Below are 26016 nucleotides of genomic sequence, written 5' to 3'. Positions count from 1 at the left end.
TGTTTATTTAAAATTGAGGCAATTATGTTAAAAGTAATTTTAAATAAACGAGTACAATTAATTTAAACTAAACTAAACTAAACTAAATTAAATTAAATAAAATGAATACACTGAATTAAATTTAACCTAACTAGACAAGAATTAAAATCATTTAGCGAGACTGTATTCATCTTCGTTTTCATCCGAGGCATCATCTTCGTCATCTTCCACATTCACATACGGTCCAGTTTGTTGAGGGGGGACTTGAGTTAGTTGAGGGGGGACTTGTTGTTGTTCGACCACATCCATTTACTTAGCCCATGCAGAATATTGTCGTTCATTCATTATTGAAGTGTTCAAGGAGAGTAACTTGTTTAGCTTACAATCCATGTAGTATTGTTCTCGCGAAAGATAAAATTTTTTTTGATTATTTATAGCAATGTCACGGTCCCTGGATCTATTTGCTTCTATCTGCATCTCGAATTCCTTGTGATCGGCATAGTTGAACTCGCTTGAACCTCTTTCTAATGCTGCTCGTTCGGCTGCGTCTCTCGCTGATTTTGCAGCTTTCTGACCACCTCCTCTTCTTCTCTTGACGTTAGTGTTAACGTCTAGATTAGTGTTGTTTGTTCATGACTAATTGGAATTCCATCAGGTGAGGAAGCAGGCCCTCCATTCTGAAAATCCTGCTCGATTGGACCATGTGGTGATCTTGCAGGCACTTGATGACCTTCTAGAAAGTATGGATTGAACTTCTTAAGCACTCTCAGAATAGTGAAACAAGTTTCATGTTGGAAACTCGTTTTGTGGGATCTTTGTCACTCTTCCCGACATCTTTGTTCCACATCCGATTCGCCTTCACCACTTCTTTGTTGTTCCAAATGTGAGTGACCAAAGCTACATATTCACTAATGGCTGCTGAAATTGTGTGAAAACGATGAGACAACCCATCGCCGCTCACGTTTATTGGGGTTACCTGTTTCTTCACAATTTTTTTGTAAAATCTTATCATAAAAAGTTTTTTTTCTTGATAAATCCCATTGATGTCATATAATGTATATAATACATAATTTCTGGAAAGTGGCTCGTCTTCATCCATTGTATACTTGACACCACGAATTCTTGTGTTTCGTGATGTTTCTTGTTGTGATTGTTGTTGTGTTCGTTGTTGTGTTTGTTGTGGTATTTGTTGTGGTGTTGGTTGTTGTGATCGTTGTTGTGAGGATGTCATATTTGTTAGAAATGAAATTTATAGTGATGAGATTTTTTCTGGCAGATTGAGTTGATAGAATAGTTTTGTTTGAAAAAAATATTAGAGATGATATGAAATTGTGTAATTTTGAGGTCGTGATGAAGAATGTGTGAGTTTTAAGTCTAGAGATGAATTGAATTTATAGGGAAACCAAAAATAGCATTAGCCGTTGGATTGAAGTAGTCGTTGGCGCTTCTATGAGAAACGCGGCGCCGATAGGACAGCGCTGGCGCTTTAATCAAGAGCGCTGCTAGGAAGAAAAGCGTTGGAGCTTCGCTCGCCCGTGCTATCATCAAGCGCCCGCTATATCTTCCAATTCAATGAACAAACCAACAAATTTGTTGGTTTTGAACATCCATTATTCATGTTTGTTGAATCCATAATGGGATCAAAATGAATAAACTTGAAATTTGTTCATTCCATAGGAACTGCTCTAATGACTCTATTTTGTTATTACCTTGGATGCCTCAATACAGGTTTCTTATTAAATTCTTTTTGAACTTCTTTGTTGACATGCATAATGGCCCAAGCCTAAAACTATATAAAACATCAGCTGGGTTTTTTTTCTCCTTTTTGGATGTAAGAAAATTAAAAGATTTACGCCCCCAACAATTTGAGGCTCTAGACAATAGCCTAGCTCGCTTGCTTTCCTAGTCTAGTAGACGGGTCTGACAAAGTACATGGTATATACTCAGCAATTACAAACTATCCTCATCAAAAACCTGGAGCATAATGCCAGGGACTCGCAAGATTGACAGATTAGATGTGGTGCCATGTTTTCCCAATCTTCCACTGTTCTGATTGTTCACAACTATATAGAGTCAACAAACTGAAGAAATTAGAAAGAATAGAATTTGTTTATCTAATTCTGAAAAAGAGGATCTTTCTTCATTATATAGACAAAATAGTACTGAATTCCCTAAAAAATTGCACAAGTACAGAAAGGCGTCTACAAAGGAGAACAATTCCTTTTGTTACCTTCAATTAGCCCTCATGCTCTACCAAAAGATTTTCCCTCCAAAAAGAAATAAAAATTGCATGTCTAAGGTTTGAACTTGGAGAAAATCCTAGTGTTAGTTGTTTTTTTTTACAATAGCCAGAGTGACACATGACTTGCCTTTGTGCGAAAATAAGCAGGGTCTCAACAACGTGATCAGCATATTTTCTCAAGATTTACAAGAAAAACAGATGATATACGACCTTCCCTTTCTAATCACTGACTGAAGTATTGCCACAGAATGTCAAATTTCCCGACTAACCAAGTCATAAACAAATCATTGCATGTAATAGACATTTAGAGCAGAATAAGCACACTCAAACAAGCATAACTTGCTTTATAACTTCCATCAGTATCAGATATAACACATCGTCATAAATCGCGCACACTTGATATCTTCCATCAGGATCGCATAATACATACTGACATATAGCCAGGTACAATACACTTATCGAATTCATGGAAATGTAAGCAATCAATGCAGATATGATGATAGTTGACATTACCAGTGGTTCAACCTGGACCTCTTTGAGTAAGATACTCTCATAAGCTAAATTCACCTTTTCAGCTTCAATGACAAAAGGGCTTCTTTCCTAACAAAATCCTCAAGCAAATTAAACGCAAGATAGCATAAAAACAATAATAAATTTAATTAAGCATCTTCTCTAATTACCTTAAATGACATACACTCCCATTTTTCAAACCCTTTATCAGCATCGAAAAAATTACCCTTTTGTAAACTTTCTCTGAAAAATAGTGCAAAATTCATTGTATTAGCTTACCCAATTTTTCCATCCCACACTCAATTTCTCAACCAAAAGAAAAAAAGAAATAAAAAAATATTATACATGAAAAAGCAAAAAGCTGATCTTGGTTGGTCAGAGAAACCCTTTCCACCATCATCAATAGTTTGATTATTTCCATCATCTTCACACTTCATAGCCTTTCTTTGATCATCATCCTTACTAAATGATTCACATTTTTTGTTTCTCTTCTTTCCTCCTTTTCTTCCTTGTTTTAGCTTACATTCATGCATATCATAAATGGCAATTGCAACTGAAACCCCACATAAATCACTATAAAAATAAAAACAAAAAAAATGGGGTTTTAGATAGTGTAATAATCCTAATACAGCAAGAAAAAACAAAAGAAAAACCATTAAAAGAAGAAATAAACAGTTAGCAGTAATGGGGGTTTGTAGGAAGAAACCATTTTTGGGAGGCACTTCCATCAGGAGCACGACATAAAGGGAAAACCCTCTTTCGATTTCTAAGTAGATTCGCCATTAAACCCCCCCTGATAGCGGAACTTCGTTCAAGACCAGAAAAAGACTCCTCTGAAACTTTTTACCTTCCCTCTCTCTCTTTCTCAGTCCCTCTGTTTATCCGGAGGACCATGACATGACTCCAACACTAAAATGGCTCCAAAATACTAAACAAATGCGCCTTTACCTCCAATACCGGGGAACTGAAAAAGGTGCCGTACATGTTCAACGTGGCAATACTATATCGGTGCACGTTAGTATGTATGGACCGTATTTACTAACTTGCGCTTTGTGGTTGCTTCTTTTTTTTTTTTTTTTTGAATGTTTTGTTTTGTTTAGGAGAAAAGTTAAATTTGTACTCGAGAAAGAGATCATTTTTGTTTATTTTTGCATGTGTTTGAAGGTCATTTGCTACAATTGTATGGAGGCGGTACTCGGGCTGCATATGCTCCCAAACGTGAGTGGAACCTGCTGTTCGGTTTGCCGGTTGCTGTGTTGTTGCTCCGTTGGCAAGTTCTAGTTTGATTTGCTTCTTGACAGGTGTGTGCCGTCAGTACTTGTTAGGTTTCCATTTATTAGATTCCCCCAGTGACATACCGCTGTCGATGGAAGAGCTTTCTCAGATTATGCCAAAACCAAACCTGGAAACAGAAGTTGCCAGCAAATGAACTTTATGCTGGATCGAGTCAGCGATCGCTATCTGAGGCTGTGTCTAATGGGATCCAAAATACAAGATTATGACTGCGCAAGTGTCGTTTATTACTGCGTAAGTGTGGTTTATAATCTTGATTCCCAGCAACGCCTTCAGTTTGTTTGGACGCAGAGTGGGATGCAATCTCTGTACGCCATTAAAAATGGGGTATCAAAAAAGCATCAAGCGAATTTTCCCTCCGTACATCCTACGAAGCGTCATTAGAAATGGCGTGCCACAGTAATAGAAATGTCGTTTTCCAATATGCCATTAGAAATGACTTCCAGTTTTATATTTGTTTGACCTTTCATTTACTATACCCCGTTTACACTCTTATGTTATACAACACTCTCTTCGTTTATACTTAGTGGCAGTGAACGTTGGTTAAACATACACCATTTCTAATAAATTGATATTGACATTGGGGATACATGGATGGAATCATTACATAATTCTAAACGATTATTTAATTATAAACTTAGATAATTTCGCCGGAAGCGCGACATCACATAGCATCTGCGGGAAGCCTTGAAACTGTTATATGGCCATAACGAACGAGTTTTGTTTCGTGAGGGTTTACATAGAGGTATACCCACAAAAGCATTACAAATATAGATGTGGTTGTTTCAATCTTCCTCTCCATCTTGAGGAGGATTTTGTGATGGTTGAATCGTGTTTAATTCAGGGTTGTTGGCCTTCATGATTAAGTAGCATTGATAAAACATGAATTCTTTTCCTATATCCCGAGCATATTTCATATTTACATATCGCTCCTACAAAAAAACGTCATAAGTAGGTTAGTGTTTTTGGTGAAGGATACGACCAATGGGTCGGAGTAAAAAGAAAAACTACTTACAAGTCTCTCAACTGTCCATCGAGGAGATCGGTTCTGGGAAACATAAATTTCTTTCTGGTAACGTACGTAAACCCTCACTCCCTTTTTTATTATTCCGATCCTACCCTTTATAGTTGTTGATGTTCTCTTATGAATATTTGTGAATTATTGTATGTAATTCTCGAATATGCGGTTCCAAACCATATTAGACGGAACTAAATGATGGTCAACCTCGGGAAGGGTAACAACACTTGCCCACGCATTTGTGATTGCAACATCCTCCTCCACGGTATATGGCGTCGTTAAGAGTGTCTTGTGATTGGCGGATAGAAGTGACGAGAAGAATCAATATTCCCGGAGAAGATGTAATCGGATGGATCTGAATATCTTATATCTTGCACTATATTTTTGGTTGAGGAACAAGTGATTTTATAAAGGACCTTCTGTAATAGTCCTTTCATGTAGCGATGATGTAAGGCTTATCTAATTTTGCAAGTTGGTTGAGAGACCCAATGAAAAAACCCGACATGTTACACACTTTAAATCACTTCCTTGATTTATCATTCACAGTTTACCTTGTCGGAATAAGTAAAAGAGGAACAATTAATAGGATGTTTTTTTAGATGATTGTGTTTTTTATACCCGAAGATATTTTTTAGGATACATAATTTAATGTATTTAATTAATTAAAAATTTAAGCGATTTGAAACATAATATAATGTATTTAATTAATTTAAAATTAGTACACGTACGTCGATCCGATATAAAAGTTCAATAATACACGCCCAACAATCCTTTAAACCAGTAGGTGTCCCTAGCGGCCGAGTGGTGTCTCGGGAGGGTTTACAAAGAGGTTTACCCACAAAACCAGTAATTTAGCTGCCGTTGTCTTAATCTTGGGATCCATCTTGTGGATTATCTTCATCTGCACAATGAAAGATCTCAGGATTATACTCACGAGAAAAATGCGTCTTTAGAATCTCGAAAATCGCTGCATGCGTCCATTTTTTCCCGTGATCACCATTCTCTTCATATGTTATTTGGCCTTCACGGTACTGGGTGAAATTCATTTACTTTGTTAATGTAGTGATAATGTCTCAAAGAATATTGTAAATAATTACAGTTTAATAAACTTACAACCGTTGCAACATTATAACCCCAGCAGTTATTCCCCAGCAACGAATTCTCACATGACCTACGTATCTCTTTACCTCTTTTTTCAAGTATGAGTTTCTTTGTTGTATTGACTTTATATTTCTTGCAGTGTTGTCGCCCATTACTGCTCTGTATTCCTCCAGAATACGCTCCCAAAACACCCTCGCGTCCATATTGGTTTCCCTAAAAGGTTCACTAGCAACCAAACAATAAGCACGAATTATAGCGACATCCTCAGCGGTTTCATATCGAAGCATATTGTGGTAAGTAAAAGCAGAAATTTGGGTATGGTAATATAAAAAAGGAGATAACGACACTAAGAGTAGTGAAGGGTGTTTGAGTTAGGCTTAATACCCATACTATTTATAGAGGCTCTATCAGGCCTTTAATGAAGGGTATTTTTTATAAAAGGTGGCAAAGCAACCCTTACTCAATCCAAAAGACAATCATTGCTCAAAAACACCCCTAACGTTTTTCAAAGGTTGGTTGTAAGAACAAATTACAACATATTAATTGATTAAAAGCGTGTATCGCTCCGCCCTCGTTTCTCAACATGGTGCATGATGTGATTTTTAAGTTGTTGTAAAAAGTGATAAGTAGAGTATCGTTCAAAATCGAACTTGTGAAGGATTTTTCAGACTTAAATAAATAGAAAACTCAAACAATTATGATAATAATAATAAAAGAACACTGAGGCTTAATATTCCACTATTTTTCCAAGTTCAAAGCAATTAAGTCCAATAATTATATTATGCAATTGTTCCTTTTAATTTGATTCTAAGTTATTGCAACAAGTTGATTCCCAAAATAACAAGTGTAAATCCAAAGCATAAAGCATCAAAACCTAATCTAAGCATGTTGTATCAAAATAAATCACAATCGCTTAACGAAAATCATTCAAGGCAAAATAATCATAATAATAATTGCATTAAATAAAATAAATAGAAAATACCACTCTTTAATGGAAAAATAGCTTCCTATATCGCCTCGGCAATGGGTTTTAGATCCTCATAATAATGACTTGCTCAAAATATATATTCATAGCCCAAAAGTTGATTAAAAGAATGAAAAGGTATAAAACAGTAAATCTGCGACCCCCAGAAGGCGTCCAGAATGCTGCTATAGAACGATATTTCGGAACTGTTGTTGAAGCTTCTGAAAATAAGTCTGTCCTTGGCGGTCCGTTCTTTCTTGTTCTTCAAGCTTCTCTAATGGCGGAACATCAGCAGGAAAAAAATTCTGATGGTTTGATTCTCTCTTCCTGTGGTTCTCCTATCGGTCTCGACTCACTTGATATCCCTTCTAGGAACCCTAATCCATCTATTTATATACAACAGATCCCACAAATCCGATTTCTCATCAATTATCGTTTTTTCTTTTCCTTCGCCGGAAGTCACGGAAATAAACCCCTGTGTGAGGCTTCTGTTGATTCCTTGGTCTTCCAAAACTCTATAAACGAATCATAATCTATCTAGGACTCTAACTAGAACAAATACGAATCAATCCTAGCGTCAAATTCTCACGAGAGATCCGAAACTCGACGTCATCAGTCCGACAACTCTGTTTTCTCTCTGATCCCTTCCTACGGCTTATCCAGCCCATTCTGATCGATCCAATTCATTGTAACCAGCCTGTTATGACATAGGAAGCCCATCCCAACCTTTTCTAGCGTTTGAATCTCTTTAAAACTGGTCCAAAATCATGCAGACTTGCATGTTATTTCCCGCCAAATTTTTGTGTTTGAAATTCTTAAAGAAGAAAAGGTGCCCTGATCCAAAATCTGGGCACCTTTAACAGCTAGGGTGTCTTGGGGGTGCCCTTATCCAAATGGTGGGTGCCTTTATTAATTTCTCTTGGGTGCCTTTAGTGATTTTCTAGGACATTTTCCGCACTTTTTCGGGGTTCCTCCGAGGTATTTCTGGGGTACTTCCGGTGCACTTCTGGGGTACTTCCGGTACACTGTCAACGGAGGTCCAAATGCCACATTTCTAGCCAATTTCGCCACAAAATCTTATTTATCCAAAAACACCTACAAATAAATAAAACACCATAATAAGTACAAAAATGGGTACTAACACTATATACAATTGGGCTATATTAGACACATAAATGCGTCTATCAAATACCCCCAAACTTATTATTTGCTAGTCCCGAGCAAATCAAAACTACAAAATAAAATCCTAACTCACTTTCGCAGGCATCGTCGATTGCATTTAGCGTATGCAATAAGCCTTTAAATCCCTAGGTGGCCCTAGCGGCCGAGTTATAGTCTCGGAAGGGCTTACTAGAGATATACCCACAAAATCATTACTCCAGACCCTAACTATCTACGCAAAATCTCGGAAAGCACTAAAGAACCTCCTTGGTTAGCGTACTTATTAATTTATAGGAGGAAGTACCCTGACGCGAAATTCCAATTGTTGTATACGAGTTTGCACCCAAGTATACTAAAATTCGTATATAAGTGACAGAGTTCTACTAAGGTAGTTTCACAATGGACATCATATTCGGAGTCAACCAATCATATGGATAGATTCAGAGGTGGATATAGAAAAATATAGATGGTTTTTATGTTGACTAAGTGAACGGTGTTTCTCATATCTGTCTGAAGGCCACTGCCAAAACGAACCTAACCTAATGGACTGAGATAGTCTGACCAACACCAACTCACTGGCATATACAAGGGAACCAGTGGTCAATAATCCTAACTCTAGGTCAACACAACTGGCATATACAAGGGTACCAGTGGTCGACTTTATTTAACACACATTTATTTAACAACATGATTAGATCTTGTGGATCTAAGCGCATGCTTCTTGTCAGCAAATTACATGGTAATTCCCGTGGATCCTGCATTCCACGCTTGTTTAGGCGACGAAGACATGGAGAACACACACATATTGATATCCAAGTGTTAATATTTATTCCGATTGGTCTATTGGTCTGGTCTAATTTTTCTCTCTATTTTTTTTTTGGTCTCAATCACTCTATCTCACCCTAGCAGTGGTAACAACTTGAATCGTGAGCCCCACCTAATCACTTAGAGAAACATAGTTTGAAAATAAAATAGAAACAGAAATGAAAAGGACTCAACGAGATATGGTGAAACTATCATGTTATTTCTAACACCTGAACTCTGTGCTTTTATGAATAGACTCTTATAGATGTTTCCATCTAGTCAGATTGGTTCCTCAACTCCTATGACCAAAATACTTCCATCCACTTAGATTAATTAGTGATATCCTTAATAAGCGTAAATTTTGTAGGCTCTAGAGTTTATTTATTGCAACTAAAAGCCAAAAAGTGTTTCTTCCCCACCCCCAAACTTAAATCTAACATTGTCCTAAATGTTTCTAATGAAAGAACAATATCAAAAGTGTAAATAATATGAGGAATTAGTAAATAGAGAAGTTCGGAAAGATAGTACCTGGATGGAGTGGAACCAAAAACAAAAATACTATACAACATACAAATGGCCTCGATGGTCAATCAAGGTAAACAGGGTCCTCCAGAGGGACCTCCTCAACGTCACCTGTAGGACAAGGTTCTAAAAAGGGCTTCAATCTCTGACCGTTAACCTTTGAAGAACTACTACCATCTGGTGACTCAATCTCAAAAGCGCCATGAGGAAAAACAGTACGGAACACAAAAGGACCGGTCCGCCGAGAGCGCAACTTCCCGTGAAATAGATGCAAACGAGTGTCATATAGAAGAACTTTTTGACCTGGAGAAAATGACTTTCGTAAAATATTCTTATCATGCACAAGTTTCATTTTGTTCTTATACTCCTTCGCACTATCGTATGCATCTCTACGAATCTCGTCCAACTCATTGAGCTGGAGTTTTCTGTGAGCTCCTGCTTTGTTAAGTGAAAAATTAACCTGCTTAATAGCCCAATAGGCTCTATGCTCTAACTCAACAGGCAGGTGACATGCCTTGCCAAATATTAGACGATAAGGTGGCATTCCAATGAGTGTCTTAAACGCAGTACGATAAACCCATAAGGCATCAGTAAGCCTCGACGACCAGTCTTTCCTATTGGGATTAACTGTTTTCTCTAAAATACGTTTAATTTCCCTATTGGAAACTTCTACCTGACCACTGGCCTGTGGGTGATATGGGGTAGTTACTTTGTGGGTAATACCATATTGTTTCATTGAAAGAGCAAAAAGTCTATTACGAAAGTGTGAACCTCCATCACTAATTATAGCTCGCGGTGTACCAAAACGTGTAAGTATATTCTCTTTCAAAAACTGGACTACGACCTTATGGTCATTTGTTTTACACGGAATCGCCTCAACCTACTTAGACACATAGTCTACAGCGACAAGTATGTAAAGATATCCCCAAGAATTAGGAAATGGACCCATAAAATCAATGCCCCATACATCGAAGACCTCAATCACTAAAATATGGTTCAAAGGCATCATATTTCTACGGGAAATGGTCCTAACTTCTGGCAATGCTCACAAGAAACACAATGACCATGGGAGTATTTAAACAACGAAGGCCAGTAAAATCCACACTGCAATATCTTAGAAACATCCTTCTTAGCACTAAAATGACCTCCACATGCATGCTCATGACAAAAGGACATAACACTGGACTGGTCACTCTCAGGTATACATCTCCTAATTATCTGGTCTGGAAAATACTTAAACAGATAAGGATCGTCCCAAAAGAAATGCTTAACCTCGGCTGAAAACCTAGAACGATCTTGTTGACCGCAATGTTGAGGCATTCGACCAGTAACAATATAATTCACTATATTCGCATACCAAGGTGATTGGGAAATGAAGAACAATTGTTCATCAGGAAATCTATACCTTATAGGAAGGTAATCATCATGAGCATTAAAAATTAGCCTGGAAAAGTGATATGCGACTACATTTTCTGCATCCTTTTTGTCTCTAATGTCCAGAGAGAATTCTTGTAACAAAAGGATCCATCTAATCAGTCTAGGTTTGGTATCCTTCTTAGACAAAAGGTATTTCAAAGCGGCATGATCAGTGTAGATTACGACCTTAGAACCTAATAGGTAGGATCCAAACTTATCCAAGGCATACACTATGGATAATAATTCCTTCTCGGTGGTTGTGTAATTCAGCTGCGCATCATTCAGAGTCTTGCTAGCATAGTAAATCACATGAAGTAATTTGTTTTCTCGCTGTCCTAAAACAACACATATAGCATAATCTGAAGCATCACACATAATCTCAAAGGGTAGGTTCCAGTTAGGTGCCTGGACTATGGGAGCAGTAGTGATTAAAGTTTTAAGCTTCTCGAAAGCTTCTAAACAAGCATCATCAAAGACAAACTTAACATCTTTTGCAAGTAAATTGCAAAGAGGTCTAGAAATCAAGCTAAAATCCTTAATGAATCGGCGATAAAAACCTGCATGCCCTAAGAATGACCTAACGTCTCTTACGGTTTTTGGGACTTGTAAAGTCTTAATAAGGTCAACTTTGGCTTTGTCTACCTCTATACCCTTTGAAGAAACAATATGCCCTAACACAATTCCTGATTTAACCATGAAATGGCATTTTTCCCAATTAAGCACTAAATTCTTTTCTTTACATCTAGTCAACATTAATGTCAAATGATGCAAGCACTCATCAAAAGATGAACCAAACACTGAAAAATCATCCATAAAAACCTCTAAAAACCGTTCTACCATATCAGAAAACATGTTCATCATACAACGCTGAAAAGTTGCATGGGCATTACATAACCCGAAAAGCATGCGTCTATACGCAAAGGTACCAAAAGGACAGGTAAAAGTGGTTTTCTCTTGGTCTTCTAGGGCAATAACGATCTGATTATAACCTGAGTAGCCATCTAAGAAGCAATAATGCCTATGTCCAGCTAATCGTTCTAGCATTTGGTCGATAAAAGGAAGGGAAAAGTGATCCTTCCTTATGACCTTGTTCAATTTCCTATAGTCAATACAAACACGCCAACCTGTGGTCACTCGGGTTGGGATTAACTCATTTTCAGCATTCTGGACTAAAGTGATACCTGATTTCTTGGGAACAACCTGAACAGGGCTGACCCACTTACTGTCTGAAATTGGGTAAATAATACCTGCATCTAACAACTTAAGCACTTGTTTTCGAACTACCTCTTTCATGTTAGGGTTTAGTCTACGTTGTATTTCCCTAGAAAGTTTGGAGTCTTCTTCTAAATGAATTTGATGCATACAAACAGTAGGACTTATACCCCTAATGTCTGCCGTAGTCCACCCTAAAGCTTCCTTGTTATCTTGAAGTACTGTTACTAGCCTACTTTCCTGATCACCATCCAAGTCGGAAGCAACAATCACAGGTAAAGTCTCAGATGATCCTAAAAACACATACTTCAAGGTATCTGGTAGTGGTTTGGGGTCCAACTTAGGAGGCTCGTCGAAAGAAGGTATTAAGGTAGTCTCAGAAACTGGTAATAGTTCGAACCTAGTTTTCCATCTATCAGTATCTAACATGGGGGTCGAATCTAATAGAGCATTCACTTGTTCAATGGTGCTATCGTCGTTGAAATCTAAACCAGAATGGGATAGAAAATTCTCTAATGGATCTTCAGACAAGATGTTTGGCAATGACTCCTGAACTAAGGCTTCTATCATATTCACCTCTTCTAACACGTGTCATCTAGCTCATAGGGTGTCTTACTGACGTTAAAAATGTTCATCTAAATAGTCATATTACCAAAAGACAAATTCATCACACCATTTCGACAATTAATTATTGCATTAGACGTAGCCAAAAATGGCCGACCTAAAATAACAGGTATCTGGTTCTCTAGGTCGGGGACAGGTTGGGTATCTAGCACAACAAAATCCACTGGATAAATAAATTTGTCGAACTCAATAAGAACATCCTCGGTAACTCCTCGAGGAATTTTGACAGACCTATTAGCTAACTGCAGTGTCATCTGAGTAGGTTTCATTTCACCAAGTCCTAGCTGTAATACACATGGTACGGCAGTAAGTTCACACTGGCTCCTAATTCAAGTAAAGCTCTTTCTATCCAGTGTGTACCTATTGTGCAAGCAATGGTAGGGGAACCTGGATCTTTGTACTTTGGAGTTGTAGTGTTCTGAATAATTGAACTTACGTAGCGAGCTAAAAAGGCTTTCTTATGGACGCTAAGTTTTCGCTTTCGCGTACACATATCCTTAAGGAACTTAGCATAAGCGGGAATCTGCCTAATTGCATCTAATAAAGGAAGGTTTATGGTAACTTCCTTAAAAACCTCCAATATATCATTAAAGTTGGATTCCTTCCTTGTTGGTACTAAGAGTTGGGGAAATGGGTCTCTAGGCACAGAATCAGACCTCTCAGGGACCGAATTGACATCACCGGAAACTTTATCGGTTCCCTCAGCTATGGGTGGTCCTAAGGGGTGAGATCCTGAGGGGTGAACTACAGTATGTTCACTATCGGGCAAGGTTACCTCATTGTCTACAATTCTACCACTCCTAAGGGTTCTAATGGCATTCACATGATTGTATGATTTCCCTCCTTTGGGGTTAGGATCAGTATGACTAGGGAACCTTCCGTCTTCTCTTTAACTTATAAACTTAGCTATTTGTCCTACTTGAAGTTCTAGTTTGGCAAGACTCTGGGAATTATTATTCAACTCCTGCCTAGTTTCTTGTTGAAAGCTAAGATGGTTTTTCGATAGCATGTCATGGTTGTTTGCTAGCATAGTGAGAGTTTCCTCTAAGGTAGAGATCTTTTTCTCGGAAGTGTTCTGAAACTGGGTTTGACCTGAAGAGTTCTTATTATAGCCAAAACCTGGGGGAGGCTGAGAATTACTAGACTGGCCTTGACTCTGGCCCTTCGACCAAGAGAAATTAGGATGGTTTCTCCAACCAGGGTTGTAGGTTTCTGAGTACGGGTCAAACTTCTGACGGTTCTCGAATCTAGTGTTGTTATAAAGAGCATTGGCTTGCTCTTCAGTATTCTGGCCTTCCCAACAAGGCTCCACTATACCACTAGTGTGACCTAATTCCAAAGCTTCTAACCTTTTTGCTATAGCAGCAAATTTGGCATCAGACTCATATGATCCCTCTACCCTATTAACATTTCCTCTATTTAGAAGAATTAATTTCTTGGGCTCCCTATTATTTTCCCATTGCTGGGTCTTTTCAGCGATTTCATTCAAAAATGTCATCGCCTGATCAACAGTTTTATTTTCTAACCCACCAGAGCATAAAGATTCAACCATGGTAGTTGTCGAATAATCTAAACCCTCATAAAGGATCTGAACTATCCTATCCGTCCCTAAACCATGTTGAGGACTTTGGGATAACAAGTCATTAAACCTTTCGAAGTACCTATATAAAGATTCTCCCTCTTGTTGAGAAAAAGTACAAATCTGCGTCCTAATAGACGATATTTTGTGTCTAGGGAAAAATTTCTGTAAAAAGGTAGACGTAAGTTGGTCATAGGTTTCAATTGACTCGGGAGGCAAACTATAAAGCCAAGATTTGGCTTTATCTTTTAAGGAAAAGGGGAATAACCTAAGTTTCAAAGCATTATCATCTAGGTTTCTAATTCGTAGAGTACTACAAATTTCCTCAAAATCCCTAATATGTAAAGTCCCAGGTTTGAGTTCATATGTTGCCTCAGTCTCAGCTAACTTAATACTTGAAGGACGAGTAGTCCTCGTTGGATTCAACAGCGCTTTCAAAGTTGCCATTTCTGGCACTATCGGAGTATTAGGGATTCTTCCCTCAGTAAAATTCGTACGTTCGAAACCGGACCTTCCAAAAACAGGACTTTCTAAGTTAAGGTAATCAAGATTCTTAGAAATGCTAGGTTCTTCCCTAATGAATCGACCTAAAGCGTATCTTTTACGTTCTGGCATACAAAATATTATGGAATGGAATTCTAAGCAATCACAAAGCAAGGCTGACTCAACCAAATCAAACCTATCGATTTCTAGCAAACAAAAAGCATGATGGCTCCACTTAGATTGTTTCTAGACCAGCTTCTATCTTTCGAAAGGGAATTCGTTACAGTTTGAGCAACCCCTCTGGATCAATCTGAGCTAATGTGAGATGAAACTGAGGCGAGGGAAGCTCAATGGAGCTTTGATACCCAAGGCCTCACCGGCGTTACAAGGAGGTATGTCTCAACTCCCAGAAGTCATCATGAACTTTGAAATTGCTTAAAAAGAGACCAATATTCTTCGAAAATTTTTCCTAACAAGCTCGATACCCTATAGGTCTCTTTCTAATCAGATTTTAAAGCTTGGGTTCGCGTTAGGTTTTGTTCTCCTAAAGCGGGCAAGAAGGGAGCGGTGATGAAATCCGAACCCTTATCTTGTTTAGGCCAGGCCTTGCCCTTTATTAGGAATTTAAAAACAGTCTGTATTCAGTCCTCAACAGATATGCACCTTAAGGAATACAGAAAACCCCCTAACAGGGGATTCGCGGGTTGTTCGAGTTTTACCTCCCGTACCAGACAGGCGACGAACCGTGGTAGTCGACTCGGGCCACCGACTCCGATGTCAGTGTACGAACCCAAGGTGCAGATACAATATCTTAATTGTCCTCCTTCTCTGCAAACAGTTTAATATTTAAAAATACCCTTCCGTAGGGTATAAAAAATAATGTCCAAAAAGTCCACAATGTCCAAAAAGAAAAGAAAAAATTACAAAATAATAAACCGTAAACAATTTTTTTTATCTAACAAGAAAACTAAACAAAACCCTAAAAAAAAGAAAAACTAAAAAAATGTCTTCTTCTCCGTTCTTTTCGCTTTTAATCTTTATCTCCAAGTCTTTAAGCAAATCACCAAATTCCTTAGATCACTTTCTTTGATGCTCCAAACCTGTAGACAAAAGAAAATACCCAAAAACGCAAAATACAACTAAAATAAACAAAACACTAAAAGAGTAAATAAATCTAAAACCATAAAAACAAGTCCGCGTTGGCGCCAATTGATGTGATTTTTAAGTTGTTGTAAAAAGTGATAAGTAGAGTATCGTTCAAACTCGAACTTGTGAAGGATTTTTCAGACTTAAATAAATAGAAAACTCAAACAATTATGATAATAATAATAAAAGAACACAGAGGCTTAAGATTCCACTATTTTTCCAAGTTCAAAGCAATTAAGTCCAATAATTATATTATATAATTTTTCCTTTTAATTTGATTCTAAATTATTTCAACAAGTTGATTCCCAAAATAACAAGTGTAAATCCAAAGAATAAAGAATCAAAACCTAAGCTAAGCATGCTGTATCAAAAGAAATCACAATCGCTTAACGAAAATCATTCAAACAATTATCATTCAAGGCAAAATAATCATAATAATAATTGCATTAAATAAAATAAATAGAAAATACCACTCTTTATTGGAAAAATAGCTTCCTCTATCGCCTCGGTAATGGGGTTTAGCTCCTCATATTAATCACTTGCTCAAAATATATATTCATAGCCCAAAAGTTGATTAAAAGAATGAAAAGGTATAAAACAGTGAATCTGCGACCCCCAGGAGTCGTCCAGAAAGGACCGATAATTAAAGACTGCTGCTTTGAAACGATACTTTCAAACTGCTGTTCACGCTTCTGAAAATAGTCTGTCCTTGGCGGTCCGTTCTTCTTTGTTCTTCAAGCTTCTCTAATGGCGGAACATCAGCAGGAAAAAAATTCTGATGGTTTGGTTCTATCTTCCTGTGGTTCTCCTATAGGTCTCTAATCACTTGATATCCCTTCTAGGAACCCTAATCCATCTATTTATACACAACAGATCCCACAAATCCGATTTCTCATCGATTATCGTTTTTTCTTTTCCTTCGCCGGAAGTCACGGAAATAAACCCCTGTGTGAGGCTTCTGTTGATTCCTTGGTCTTAAAAAACTCTATAAACGAATCATAATCCATCTAGGACTCTAACTAGAACAAATACGAACCAATCCTAGCGTCAAATTCTCACGAGAGATCCGAAACTCGACGTCATCAGTCCGACAACTCTGTTTTCTCTCTGATCCCTTCCTACGGCTTATCCAGCCCATTCTGATCGATCCAATTCATTGTAACCAGCCTGTTATGACATAGGAAGCCCATCCCAACCTTTTCTAGCGTTTGAATCTCTTTAAAACTGGTCCAATAATCACGTCCAAAATCATGCAGACTTGCATGTTATTTCCCGCCAAATTTTTGTGTTTGAAATTCTTAATGAAGAAGAGGTGCCCTGATACAAAATCTGGGCGTCTTTAACAGCTGGGGTGTCTTGGGGGTGCCCTTATCCAAATGATGGGTGCCTTTATCAATTTCTCTTGGGTGCCTTTAGTGATTTTTCTGGGACATTTTCCGCACTTTTTCGGGGTTCCTCCGGGGTACTTCCGGTGCACTTCTGGAGTACTTCCGGTACACTGTCAACGGAGGTCCAAATGCCACATTTCTAGCCAATTTCGCTGCAAAAGCTTATTTCTCCAAAAACACCTACAAATAAATAAAACACCATAATAAGTACAAAAATGGGTACTAACACTATATACAATTGGGCTATATTAGACACATAAATGCGACTATCAGCGCACGATAGGTCTGAATACATTACATGTTATTGTTTTCTTGGCGTGAGATTCAACGATCAATGCCTCTTCGATATGATAAAACCGTTCTCCTCTTCAGGCTTTATATGCATCTTGTGCAGCGGACCTATCCCTTCTGTACCTAGCGAGAAACTCATTGTACTTGATGCATAATTTCCTAACATGATTTGTCCTTGAACAAATGTAAGATGATTCATAATTAAAGCGTGGTTTCTTGCCCGTCGGTTTAACGAAAGGACTCCAACCAACTTGAATCCAAAATATAGTATGATCTTTAGGATCTTCTGGAAAATTATCCTTGAGAAGGTAAAACTTTACCCATTCTGTTTCTTCTTCAACCTCCTTTAATCTTGCCCCCAATTGGAATTGTTCTTGACCGCGTTTATGCGCCTTGAGTCTTTCTTCGTATTTTGTCGCAGCCGATGACGAATCTTTGGTTTCTTTTATGGATTTTAGTTTGCATAACACTTCATCCATCACATAATTTGATTTGGTATGAGATGAAGACGTTGTTTCATTCGTAGTAGCTTGATCTCCTCTTTTGTATATCTCTTTTTCCATTGCAGCAATTGATTGAGTGGTTTGCTTGCATCTTCTAAGAATTTCTTCGACTGAGTTGGTAGTTGCTGATTGATTTGACATTGAATAGATGTTTATCTTTTATTTTCACCTCAAAGATCGATATTGCAAAGAAGAATGGGTTTATTGATGCTGCGAAGAAGAATTGGTAGATTGATGCTGCAAAGAAGAATGGGTTATCTTCCTTATATAAGAATCGTTCCCAACGGCTCAATTTCTTAGAACTCTTGTACAACGACTCAATTTCTTAGAACTCGTTCCCAACAACTACATATTTCTTTCTATAAATGTAAAACATTTTTCTAACCAACAACAATCTCAATTCGTTCTCAAATATAAACCTCAATCATGTATTCTAACAGTTCGAGTAGAAATGAAAAACAAATAGTATGTGTGGAAGCAAAAGAGGTTTGTCCATGTTGTTTCATGGATAATCATAGTCTGCTTCAATGCCCATGTATATATACAAAATGTCCCCAACGTGGTTGCACCGGCACTATGAAGGTAAAAAAATCGATACCAGAGAAGATAAGGTATTTGGAATGTGAGTATGCTAAATGTACGGGAGAAGCACAATGTTGGAGGATGCAATGAAAAATACAATAAAACAAGAAAAATTTGACGAACTCTACAAGAACTTCAAACTAAAAGGAATGGTAGAGTTTGAATGCATCAAGGGAATTCCCTGTGAAACTGAGGGTTGTAATTTCTTTGTGGAAATGCATCGGTCAAGTGCAAAGAAAACATATGGAAAACGTTACTGGAAATGCCTTGTCTGTGAAACGGTGGCATGGGGTGAATAAATGTTGTTATGTTTTAGTTTAATCAAGAGTTTGAATATCAATTGATGTAATATGCTTTTTTTTATATAATTAGTATGTGTTGTTGTAATAGTTTTAATGTGATGAACATGATGTAACGTGCTTCTACAATAAATAATATTAGTTATTTTCATATTCATATGATTAACGATTACATTCAGTAAGTGCAACCAGTATTTAAACCAATAGGGGCGTGAGGGTTTATAAAGAGATATACCTACAACACCTATCATTATTTAAATTTTTTAGTCTTCATCAGCTAATTCAGAGGTTGAATCTTCAAAGGGGGAAGGGTTATACTCTAAGAAACTGTTTTGCAAAATCACATAGCTATTAAAAAATCTAAAAGGTTTCCCATCTTTCTTTCGTAACTCTCCAAAGAGAATTTATCCTAAAACAAAAGAAAACGATATCAATTTACAATTAATTTATTCAACAATTCAGTACACATACACTAAAAACTGTTGGATAGGTAACCGGTAAGTTTCTTACGATTTCTGAAGGGACTGCTTCCCTAAATAGATATAAGGCTCTCTGTAGCTGTACATATACTTTCACATACATGGTGATAACGTTTAATCTTGTTTTCAGATACTTAACCGTTCTTTCATTAGGATTCCCGTTATGCATAGTCAACTTTTGCAGTAACTGCTCCAAAAGATTTGTGTTATTTAGTTGTTCATCCTCTTCTTTATTCTCTATAGGAACATCAACCCTTAAACTAACTATCAATTCGTCTTCCGCCAGATTATAACCCACCATAATTAACAAAGAAAAGTTTTATAAACAATACTTGGACAAAAATAAGTGTTTATTTTTGAATACGGAGTAGAGAGTTGGTCGAACTAATATGTTCATAGGTAAAAAATATGTGAATCCTTTATACATGGTCAATATACTAGTCCATACATTGTACAAAGATATTTCACGGATAAGTATACTAATTCATATACTGTACAAAGAGAGTCCATATACTGTACAAAGAGATTTCACGGATATATATACCTACCCATATACTATAGAAAGATATATTTTTATCTATCCAATTTTTTTTTAAAACCATCTGTTGATACACACCATCGGATTGTGTGAACCGTTAGTGATCTAACGGTTAATAATTGATACGCCATTTCTAATACCATGGTACACCGTTGTTAATGGCACAACGCGCCATTCCTAATGGATTATATGTTGTGAATCGTTATATCCCAACGGCACAATAAATCCGAAGGTGCATATCATAAGACTGTTAATTTTTCCCAACGTTCATATTTTGTGTCCACTATATAACTAGAGTTTGGTTGCAACCAAGCCAAACATACCATAAACATTTTTAAACAAAATTCTTTCTTGTGAATTTATAGATCTCATCCAAAAACTTCTTCTCCATTATCATACATGGATAAACTTACTAGAAGTGAAGATGTCGCAATTATAGGTGCTTGGTGTGGGATAACAAGTGACCAAATTATAGGTAAGGATCAAGATGTGAGAGATTTCTGGTTCCGTATTGTAGTTGAATACAAGGAACAATGGCGGGGGAGACGCCACCAGAACTACCAAGTCCCTCCATACTAGAGTAGGCACTTTGAAAAAAGAGGTTAAAAGGTTTGTTGGTCATGTTAGACAAGCTTTCAGGAATATGGCCAGTGGAGCTAACTCAGATATTGCAGTGAGTATGATAACATTTATTATTTCTTATATAATAAATTTGGACGACTTAGCACTAATACCATTTTATAAATTTGAATGCAGTACCGTGATGGTGAAGTGGCATACGAGGAAGATGCGGATAACCCAAAACGTTGGAGACATCAACAGGTTTTTGATATTCTGAAGATGCACTTTCCCCGGGAATATGATCCGTCGATCTTAGATCCTCAAAATTCCACCCAAGCCACCCAACCAACTCAACCTATGAGCAGGATGAAAGATAACGTTGAAACTTTCCAAGAGTCACAAAATATTGCAAGTGAATCGTCTGATTACGGTCGAAGAAATGCATTTTATCGGAATGAGGGTCCACGTCGTGGTCCAGGCAGGGATCCGGCAAAATGAAATAGATTAGAAGAGAGAAAAACAACGGAAAGAGTGAACCAAATATTAGAATATTTTAAACAAAGGTATGAAACAAGGTTACAATGGGAACAAACGGAAGATCGAGAAAGGATGAATTTCCTTCGAACCGACAATGGTGGACCATCTATAGAACTTTGGCGGCCAGTAGTGAGTTGTTAGCAATGAACATCCAACGTGAAACTGACATGAAGATAATGAATATTGATTTGAATACCATATCTAATGAACTTGAAAGGGAGTATTTGATAGACGCATATATGTGTCTAATGTATCCCAATTATATATAGTGTTAGTACCCATTTTTGTACTTATTATGGTATTTTATTAATTTGTAGGTGTTTTTGGAAAAATAAGGTTTTGCGGAGAAATCGACTAAAATGTAGGTATGTAGGAATGTACAAGCTGTAGAACAAATGCCAAAATGCAAGTGAGGCTACAGAACACAGCTACATAATGGATACTGAATGCAAGTTGCTGGATGATTAGAGGCTACAATGCAAATATGAGATGAAGTATAATAGCTAAAGCAATATGATACAAGTGAAGTAACAGAATGCAGAGACAGGAAATAAGTTTTAACTATGCAATATATATATATATATATATATATATATATATATATGCGAATGGGCTAACTAAGCTATGACACAGCAGCAAAGAAACAAATGATATGCAGATGACTGAAAAACTATAGCTAACACTAACCTAAAATGATAATCTAACACGTATGTACAATTAATATACGTATGTACAAAAGATTGAAATGGAACAGATTACACTAAGTTATACTGTGAGATAATGATACACAGTTGCAATGGAACAGGTACAGGCTTACACAGAAATACAATTGTGCTTACAGTTATCAGCAGTTCAGAAACTGAGAGATGCATACACAGAGAGATGACATTCTCAGCAAAAATTTTGCCACAAGATTATGCTCAAATATAACAAGGGAACCAGTTTAATCACACAGTAGGTATGTTACAGATCAATGCTTGTGAATATGACAGTCAATTTCAGTGAAAAATGCACAGGTTCTGACGAGATTAAGAGACGTACAACAACATAACAAATTTAGCAAGCAATTATGTTATTCGAACTTCTCATGATCATGCTTATGAATACCAAGATTGACAATCATTAATGAGCACTATTTCAGCAGTCATAGCATTTACTTGAGACAAACATCAGTTATGAGAATACAATACCGTCAGTATAAAACTGGGTTTAGGCACTCCAAAAGATTGTACTGCTCCTCTTTCTCCTTTTCCTTTGATTTTTTTTTTCAGCTCAGCAGGTACAGCAAACTAATGAGTTGCTGGTAGAGAACTTTTAAAAGCAACTACAATTGGATACATGAACAGATGGATTAACACTAAATTACACTAAGTAATTCTACAGGATACTGATGCTGGTATGAGAATGCAAATTATGAAGTTATGAGAATTATGCTAAATGCAACACCTCAAATGCAACAGCTCAAATGCCACAGCTGAAATGCTAAATATAATTATGCTACAGCGATGAAGATGCAGGAAGAATGATGCAGCTAAGAATGATGCTGTGAGAAAGCAAAATGGTAAAGAAATTCAGCTTCACCGCTACCGAGTCCCCGGCAGCGGCGCCAAAAACTTGGCAGGCTATTAAAGAAGACCTACAATGTGATAACTACAAGTATACATGTCTATTGGAGATAGTGTACAAGCAAGGGTTTTTCCACAGGGACTAGGTGGGTGTAGTGCTAAATTTTTGTTGTTTTCCTAACTGATTCTCTAAAGTTGCAGTGACAGGAGCTAACTAAACAAGGATATGGAGAATACTAGGATCTTGAATCCACCCTTCTCCTAGGCTAAGTCATCTTAGTCCAATAGGGTCTTGTCCCTTGTGTAGTTATCAGTGAGCTTCTAGGCTCAACTGATTAACTAGATGGCAGTGGAGGTTCTATGCCTGCTGCTCATCAAAGGGTTGGTTCTAGAAAGGTCACTAAAAGCACTAAGTTATTCATCTTCCTAATATTAGCTAGTTTTCTCACTAACTAACTAACTAAAGGTCAACTACTTAGGTGTTTTACTAACCTAAAGGATATTAAATCCTAGCATTCTTGGCACAACAAGAGCTATCAAAACAAGAATCACTTAACAATAGAATAAAAGCTTCATCTCAATCCTAGCAACAGAATTTAACACATGATGAACAAGAATGTGATAAACATGAACTGTTAAAGAAGTTGGAATTGAAAATAAAATTTGCAAACCTAAAAACTACCAGTAGGTGCACCGGCTAATCCGGGAATACCCATTTCACAAAAACCCCATCCCAATTTATAGTTCTAACATTTCCCCCAAAATACCTAATTTCCCAAAATTAGGGTCTATAAATTAACTTCAAAATTACTCACCAACTAAGCATGATTTCCACTCTATAGCTTCTACCCACTCTGCTACTCTACCTTCTTCTCCATGATGCTTCTCTAGCTCGACCTATTTCATCAATCTCTAACCTAGGGTTTCAGAGAGAGGATAGGTGAGAAATCGATGAAACACGTTAGCTAGAGAGATAGGGAAAGTTGGTAGTGATGATGGGTTGATGGTTGATAGCCATGATGGCTTTTGGTGGTGGTTGGTGGTGGTTGAGGCGACGGCAGGAGGAGTTGCTGGTGAAGGAGAGGTTGTTGCAGAGAAGGGGAAAGAAGATGAAGTCGATGGAATTTGGGAATGGTGCGTTTGTTTGATGGTAGGAATAGGGTTAGGTGTTGTAGTGTGAGGCGGATGTATCGAAAGCTTTTGACGAGGGGGAGACGTTGGATGAAAAGATGATGGATCGATCTTGCGGTTAAGATTAGAATTAGGTTCTATGGTGTGAATCAGACGTATCGAAATCTGATGAACAGTGAAACAACTCCGTTGGATTGCTGAGATGGATCGAATGGGACGACTAAGGAAGGAAGCGGGTTTGGGTTTAGAGTTTAGGCTTGGGAAATGGGTTTGAGTTTGGGAAATGAGTTTGGGCTTGGGAAATGCTGAGCCCACCTCTTCTTTAAGAACAAATTCTTCCTTATAATCCCACTTCTACCCTTGAGTTCCATACCACATTCTTCGTTGCTTTTCCGCCAGAGTTTCTGTCGGCTTTCTCCCATGTTTTTGCTCTTTTTGCTCCGCAACTCATCCAATCTTTATTTAGAACCTAAAAATACAAAATTAAATAATATTAAGTATTTATCCTTGAGGAGAGTAAAATACAGAATTCATTACAAAAAGAGAATTAATGGTATGCAAAATGGGATAAGTGCCAATAAAATGATAAGAAATAATGCAATATTTGGCACCTATCACTACGCCTACATATGTACGATTCTTCATCAACATTATCTTCATCATAATCGTCATGAACCTCATCTAAAGTAGTTTCTCCAATTCTAACCTCATTATCTTGATAAAAACTATCATTATTTTCAAGGGTGGTATTGGGAAAACTATATTGGAATTTAAGACTATTTTGAGCAAATTTAAGTCTATCTTGAGCAAATTTTTCCGTCATCCTATTTGAACTCTCAATAAATTGCTTGAGAGCCTCTTCTAGAGACATCTTAGTTGACTGCTCTATGGACTCTTCTGGAAGCGGAATATTAAATTGATTTGAAACTCTTGAGAGCCTCTTCTAGAGATGGAACAGGTTCAGAAGTATCATAATAAGGACTAGTTTTGAATGTATTTTCCAAAGACGAGTAACTAGTACTAAAATGTTCTTAATTTTCTTTCTAGTAAGACGAATTCGTGTGTGGATAGTAATTGGGCTCACTATGGTATGAACCATAACCTTGAAAAGGTTGGCGTTCCCAATTACTATTCATACTATGGTCATATGATGATGTCCATAATCAAATTCAGATCGATATTCATTGTATTGGATATTGTAATACCAGTTCGACATCCTAACTTGCAAGGCAATTCTACACAATCACAAACAAGGCTGACTCGACCAAATCAAACCTATAAAATCTAGCAAACAACAAGCATGATGGCTCCACTTATATTGTTTCTAGACCAGCTTCTATTCCTTCGAAAGAGAATTCGTTACAATTTGAGCACACCCTCTGGAACCAATCCAAATTAAAGTAAGTTGAATAGAGACGAGGGAAGCTCAGTGGAGCTTTGATATCCAAGGTCTCACAGGAATTACAAGGCGACGTATTAAACTTACAGAAACCTTCATGAACTCCAAAGAATGCTTAAATAGTAACCAATATTTTTCGAACGATTTTTCTATTAAGCTCGTTACCCTATCGGTCTCGTTGTATTCCAAATTTTAAGCTTAGTGATGTATTTTCAAAGTTGTTGTAGAAAGTGGTAAAAATGAGTTCTTTTCGAACTTGTGAAGGGAATAATTTTTTTTAGATTTAAATAAATTTAGAAATGTAGTAAATTAAATTAACAAGTGATATAAAAAATTTATGGAGAAAATAGGGGTGATGATTCCACCATTCAACAATATTTATGTAATTTTATTTATTTTTTATTATGCAAATTTAATGATTGTTTTGATTCTAACTATTGCCAAAAGCAGATTCTCAAAATATCAAAGATTAATCGCAAGCATAATACATCAAAAGCATAAAACTAAGCATGTATTATCAAGAGAAAATATATTTGATTAATAAAAATCATTTAAATCATTTATTTGCAATGCAATTAATCATATATAAATATTGCAAAAATTAATCAAATAAAAATTACCACATAAATATTGTGAGAAAGGCTTCCTCCGTCACCCCTGGTATTGGGTTTAGCTACTCATGATGAAAA

General features: G+C 37.0%; 1 protein-coding gene across 1 annotated transcript; it reads right to left on the bottom strand.

Annotated features, from left to right (window-relative positions):
- Nucleotides 1-2545: 2545 nt before the first annotated feature.
- On the bottom strand, nucleotides 2546-3568 carry LOC113345206 (high mobility group B protein 7-like). Its single transcript, XM_026589016.1, has 4 exons — nucleotides 3438-3568; nucleotides 3077-3304; nucleotides 2902-2974; nucleotides 2546-2821 (listed from the first exon to the last, which is right to left on the bottom strand). Exons 1-4 carry the CDS (start codon nucleotides 3512-3514, stop codon nucleotides 2546-2548), a joined length of 654 nt encoding a protein of 217 aa, XP_026444801.1. The 5' UTR covers nucleotides 3515-3568.
- Nucleotides 3569-26016: the final 22448 nt, after the last annotated feature.

This window comes from Papaver somniferum, unplaced genomic scaffold, assembly GCF_003573695.1.
Source record: "Papaver somniferum cultivar HN1 unplaced genomic scaffold, ASM357369v1 unplaced-scaffold_81, whole genome shotgun sequence".
In the NCBI taxonomy this organism is placed as follows: Eukaryota; Viridiplantae; Streptophyta; class Magnoliopsida; order Ranunculales; family Papaveraceae; genus Papaver; species Papaver somniferum.
This window is presented reverse-complemented; position numbering and strand designations above follow the sequence as displayed.

Coding starts and splice junctions, on each gene's coding strand:
- LOC113345206 (XM_026589016.1), bottom strand. CDS start 3,514: ATGGCGAATCTACTTAGAAATCGAAAGAGGGTTTTCCCTTTATGTCGT. Junction 3,305..3,437: donor GGAAGTGCCTCCCAAAAATG/GTTTCTTCCTAC, acceptor TTATTTTTATAG/TGATTTATGTGGGGTTTCAG. Junction 2,975..3,076: donor TCAGCTTTTTGCTTTTTCAT/GTATAATATTTT, acceptor ACTATTTTTCAG/AGAAAGTTTACAAAAGGGTA.